This window comes from Gopherus evgoodei, chromosome 5 (genome assembly GCF_007399415.2).
Source record: "Gopherus evgoodei ecotype Sinaloan lineage chromosome 5, rGopEvg1_v1.p, whole genome shotgun sequence".
NCBI classification, from domain to species: domain Eukaryota; kingdom Metazoa; phylum Chordata; order Testudines; family Testudinidae; genus Gopherus; species Gopherus evgoodei.
The window spans coordinates 131302707-131308607 of record NC_044326.1 but is presented as its reverse complement, the minus strand read 5'-3'; the positions used below and the strand labels follow the sequence as shown (position 1 = coordinate 131308607).

General features: G+C 44.7%; 1 protein-coding gene across 1 annotated transcript; it reads left to right on the top strand.

Moving 5' to 3' along the window:
* Nucleotides 1-1645: 1645 nt before the first annotated feature.
* Nucleotides 1646-5115, top strand: LOC115652903 (C-X-C motif chemokine 10-like). Its single transcript, XM_030565545.1, has 4 exons — nt 1646-1723; nt 2495-2621; nt 3230-3319; nt 4774-5115. The coding sequence occupies exons 1-4, from the start codon at nt 1663-1665 to the stop codon at nt 4796-4798; spliced, it is 303 nt and encodes a 100-aa protein (XP_030421405.1). The 5' UTR covers nt 1646-1662; the 3' UTR covers nt 4799-5115.
* Nucleotides 5116-5901: the final 786 nt, after the last annotated feature.

The window sequence follows — 5901 nt, the reverse complement described above, 5'->3', positions numbered from 1 at the left end:
GTGATATATGCCATCATGTGCCAGCAATGCCCCTTTGCCATGTACATTGGCCAAACTGGACAGTCTCTACGCAAAAGAATAAATGGACACAAATCTGACATCAGGAATTATAACATTCAAAAACCAGTAGGAGAACACTTCCATCTCCCTGGTCACTCAATAACAGATTTAAATGTGGCAATTCTTCAACAAAAAAACTTCAAAAACAGACTCCAACAAGAAACTGCACAACTGGAATTAATTTGCAAATTGGACACCATCAAATTAGGCCTGGATGGGTCATTACAAAAACTAATTTCCCCATACTAACTTCCCCTGACTGTTACTCACACCTTGTCAACTGTCTGAAGTGGGCCACCCTCATTACCACTATAAAAGTGATTTTTCCTCCCTTGGTATTCTACTGTTAATTGAATTGTCTCGTTAGCACTGACCCCGCACTTGGTAAGGCAACTCCCATCTTTCCATGTACTGTGTATATACACCTGCTACTGTATTTTCCACTCCATGCATCTGAATAAGTGGATTTTAGCCCATGAAAGCTTATGCCCAAATAAATTTGTTAGTCTCTAACATGAGAACTGTTCATTGTTTTCGCTGATACAGACTAGCACAGCTACCACTTTGACTCCTTGCGCAGAATCACTGAAAATATTGCTTTGTAAATTAAACTAAGTAGAGAGTATATAGTCTAGGTGGACAAGTCACAAAAGCCAATAGTCCTGTGGAATTTTTGTCTTTGCTATCTGTTCCCTTTCCATTTAAATGCCTGTTCTCTCTTCAGAACAGTAAGTAGGTTTCACTTCCCATGACTCTTAGGAAATGATCATAATGCTGAAGTAGCAGAAAAGTGAGGTAAATGTATTTGCAAGGCTGTCACAGATGGAGGGCCAGGGAATGTGTGCAGGGAATATGTGCAGGGAGCTGTCTGAATGATCTCACAGGAGACAGTAATCCATAGGAATTTCTTAAAGTTAAAGCCCCCCAAAATATTTCAGGGGTGGGACAGAGAAAACAGAGTCAGATTATTTCAACCCCAGTCCCTTAATCCTAAATGTGAGTTGACTCAGCTTTGGGGTTTTTAAATATTAACAGAAATACTGCACTTGTTTTCTATTAGTATGGCCTTCACACTTGCATAGAATTTGTAGTGAACACTTTGGTCCATGTTTCCAAGCAGATTCCTAGGAGATATGAGAAAACGGGGCACCCTTAATGGAGCGAGAAAATTTGACTCCCATCCCCCAACTCCTCACCCCACACAATGTTTATTTGTGGTTTTCACTTCAGGAATTACCCCGGTGTAATTTTTGCCTACGAGAGCGAAAAGGCTCCCTGCACACATACAGGCGTGTGTCCATCACTTCCTAGGACTCACTGAAAGTGAAACCTAGTTTGTTTCCTTATGAGAAATCAGGAATTTCAATTAAAAGGGAACAGTTGGCAAAGCAAAACAATTCTGTCACCTGCTGGAATTTCCCTGCACAGCTTGAACAAACTCTGGTTATTTTAGCTATGATGGCAGTAATCAAGACCAATCAGCATGAAGGAGGGAAAAGGCTTAGTGTATAAATGTACACGGGGAAAAACTTTCTCTTAGGCACTCCTCCATCTCTCCCAGACATCCAAAAATAATATAGAAGAACCTTCACTCTCATCATCATGAAGGGAACCTGGGCTGTTGTCCTTTGTTCACTGCTCCTGATTGCAGCTGAAATTCAAGGTAAGAGGCAGCAATATCACAAAAGACGTGTAATGCAGTGAGAAAGCCAGAGGCGTGAATCCCTGGAAAGCTGTGTAGAATAAATGCTTGGAAATTACTTTTGTGGAAAAAAGTGATCTCAGTTCAGGGTTAGTGTTCTACTGCAGCGCGCAAACATCTGTCCTCTCTGCTTGTGTCTAGAAGGTGTGTGTTGTCCACACAGGACTCAGACCGATCAGCTTGTATTTAGCAGGGAAATGAATATGAGAATTTTCGGCAGGCTTGGATTTGTGCCCAGACTGAACCCTAGTTTGTAAGGGTGTGAAATCAGCCTCAGGCTATTATATTTTGTCTTGTTTTAATCACCAGAAGAAGACATTTTGGGCCTGATCCAAAGCACAGTGAAGTCAGTGGGAACTTTCCTACTGATTTCAATGGGTGTTGGATCAGACACTTTGTGAGCAACAATGATTTTAGTTCCAACTGCTCATTCACTCCCATCACTTTTACACCAGGGTGGCTCCTGTTTTCCACTGACTCATGTGAGAGCAGAATCAGGCCCTCTGACTTCAAAACTAATGAGATCAAGGCAAAAGAGTGTAGCTTTTTGTGACATTGTCCTAATGTAAATATGCTCATGGAAACACTGCAGGACAAATTACTCTGCAGCTCTGAGGTTGAAATGGAGTGTTTTCAACCTCTCCTCTTCCAACTTACATATATTTTATTGAAGACATCTTAGGTATCAAATATCGTTCTAATCTCTCTCTCTCCTGGGCCCATTCCTTTTAGGACAGTTGACCTATGGAAAAGGACGTTGCAGTTGCATAGACAAAGGTTCTGATTTCATTCAGCAAAAAGCCTTAGGAAAAATGGAAGTGATTCCCAAGAGCTCTTCCTGTGACCATGTTGAGATCATGTGAGTAATGACTTAATCACTCAGCTATCACCACTCAGTGGGGCTGTTGCAATGGCAGGAAATATGGGGATTCCTCTTCCCTTAACATAACCCCAGATTCTGATGTCCATCTCCGTACTACAAGCAAAGCGAAGTGCAATGAGACTAGAGACTAAGGCCCAGATCCTCAGCTGGTGTGATCAACACAGCTTCATAGACTCCCATGGAAATACACCAGCTGAGGACTAGCCTGGAGGGTGGGATTCTCCAGGGCTCACTGCCTTGTTTAGTCATTGACTCCAGATCTGAAGAGGAGGATTTTCTGCACTCCCTTGGCACAGGGATCAATGACTACAGGTTGTAGGGAATCAGGCCCTGAGGCTACATAAGAACCTAGATCCCATTTGCTGGGTACATAGAAATACATCAGGTAGATCATTCAAATGCTTTAGCTGATTTGAGGTCTTTTGATTTTATATTTGTTCCCAGCTCATGGCGACAATCTAGCGTATCACTCAGCTCACCAAGAGCTGGACTCCTGCTATTCAGACCTTGATCCCAGATGACAAAGACAATGGTGACCTTTCCATTGTATGGAAATGAATTCTGTTTTGCTTTGTTCATTTCAGTGCGACTTTGAAGCCCACTGGAGAGCAAAGATGCTTGAACCCTAATTCCAAATGGGTTCGGAAGATGGTGACAGCCCTCGTCAAGAAAAGGTAGATTTCCCATCCATCTGCAGGGAAAAACTCATGTGCTTAAGAGCTCGCTTCATTCTCATACATTTTTGAGATCGAACTTTGGGCTCAGTCAACGGTCTCTGCAGTCTCACAGCCTGTGGCTAAACCACTGCTCACAGCGTCCTCCGAAACCTGCATTGCAATGCCAGAAAATGGCAGATTTCTTGGGAGACAGTATAAGTTATCTGGGGTATACAGAACTCCCCATTTCAGCAATACCCTCTGCTTCACGCAGAAGATCAGGTCAAATGCATTGCAGAGTTTCAAAGGGAAAAACAAGTTGGTTTAAACAGCCTGTGTGTCTCAGACTCAGGACTAAACTGACTTGTGCTTAATTTTGGGGATCTTTACTCATGTGTGGACTTCAAAAGCTGGGAAGAATGGCCATCCATGATGCCTATTGAGAAATCACATAATCTTTTAGGACCAGATTGTGTCACATTTACCCTCGCTGAGTAACACCTTACTCCACAAGTAATCCGATAGAAAGCAACGGGACTATTCACAGCATAAGGTGCCAATCATCTTCACAGTGGCAGAATCTGGTCCTTTAAATTTAACCTGCTGTTCTACCAAGTTCTTGATGGTCCTGATACTGATCTGGGCCGGTGCAAGGATGTTTCGCGCCCTAGATGAAACTTCCACCTTGAGGCCTCCCCCCCCCCCGCCCTGAGACGCTGCCCCTGCGGCAGCTTCCCCGTGCCCCCGGCCTGAGCCCCCCCCCCCCCGCGGCAGCTTCCCCCCTCTGCTCTGAGGCGCCCCCTTGCGGCAGCTCCCCACCCTCCGCCCTGAGGCACCCCTCTGCCCCAGCTCACCCCTGCTCCGCACACTAGCACCCTGAGCATGCTGTGGCCACTTCACTTCTCCCACCTCCCAGGCTTGCAGCGCCTAAGCTGATTAGCCCCGCAAGCCTGGGAGGCAAGAGAAGTGAAGCAGCTCATCCCTGCCCCGCCTCCTCCCCGAGCATGCCGTGGCTGCTTCAGCTTAGGCACCGCAAGCCTGGGAGGCAGGAGAAGTGAAGCAGCCATGGCATGCTTGGGGTGGAGGCAGGGCAGGGGTGAGCTGGGGCAGGGAGCTCCCCTGCGTGACGCCCCCCCCCACCTTATTTGCTGCAGGCGGCCCTCCCCGTACTCCCCTGCCCCAGCTCCCTCTGCTTAAATGCTGACGGCGACCGGGGCAGCCGAAGATCCAGCCACTGCTGAAGAAAACGGCGCCCCCTAAATGCCAGTGCCCTAGGCTACCACCTAGTTCGCCTAAATGGTTGCACCGGCCCTGATACTGATGTGTCTGAAACTGGTGTAAATCAGAGTAAGTCCAGTGGAGTGGCACAGCGTAAAGCTAGTGTGAGGAAAATCAAGCTCTTCTGTATGTGTAATCCCGAAAGAAACATTCTAATGAAAGGATAAAGTTCCCACTGTGTTTTATTTTGACAGGTCTTCACAAAGCACTCACCGGTAAAGGAGAAAAGCTAAAGATCACTTCAACAGACTAATGATATTTTAAGATTTGAGCACTTCAGGCTCCCTCTTTGAGTCACATGGATGGGTTATTATATTATAATCATAACTCAGAGATAAAAATATTCTCAGGTAACACATACTAAGAATTCCAAATTATTTTTTCTACCAGGTTTGAAATTAATGTAATTCTTAGATATACATGTACCAGGTTAATATATAATATCACATAAGATTGTTGTTCTAGGGTATGTAAAACATTTGTCTGTAGGCTTTATAAATAAATTGAAGAAGGCTTATAATCTAAAGCAAACCACACTCCGTATTTAACTTACGTATAAACATTTATAGACTAAACGGATCTGATCATTATGAAATGTAATATAACAAATGACTGTAATAGAATATTTACAAACATTACAAACACTGTAATAGAATATTTACAAACATAAACCAGTTAAAGTGAATAAAAGACACTGAAAACTGTAACAGTTGCCTTGTAGTTTGCACTATTGTATCATTCATCAGCTGAAATTTCATTCATAGTGCTAGGTATATTTACAGGCAGAGGTAACAGTAAAAATACAATTCTTACCGGTACGGGGGCCTACTCTGCCCTCCACCCTGAAAGGGGCGGGGCCAGGGTGAAAGTAAGTTAAATTTCTTACTGGTACAGTCCAAAGGCAAGCAACCCACCTCTCCTACATACTTCATACCTCCCATTGCGTGACTTCACTATAGAAAATAAAGCTACTACTACTACTAGTACTGTCTGTAATAAAACTTTCATAGAGGAATAAGCCTGAAAAAGTAAAAACTCACTATCATACAATGTCCTCCCTCCTCCTCCAGCCAGACTGCTGACACAGCTTGGCTCCGCGTTCCCCGACTTCCACACTCAGCAGGGGCTGGAGCAGCTGCCCTCTAGCTTGTAGCAGGGAACAGGGGGACTGGGTGAAGGAGAAACCTCCCCAAGATGCCTGCTGCCTGCATAGGAACAGTTTAAACTCAACTGTTTACTCCCTGGTTCAGCCTGCGGGATTACGGGCCATTTCTGGCATCCTTGTTAATTTCACTCACAGTTGTCGGGGCTGGAGGAGGAGG

Coding starts and splice junctions, on each gene's coding strand:
- LOC115652903 (XM_030565545.1), top strand. CDS start 1,663: ATGAAGGGAACCTGGGCTGTTGTCCTTTGTTCACTGCTCCTGATTGCA. Junction 1,724..2,494: donor GATTGCAGCTGAAATTCAAG/GTAAGAGGCAGC, acceptor CATTCCTTTTAG/GACAGTTGACCTATGGAAAA. Junction 3,320..4,773: donor ACAGCCCTCGTCAAGAAAAG/GTAGATTTCCCA, acceptor TTATTTTGACAG/GTCTTCACAAAGCACTCACC.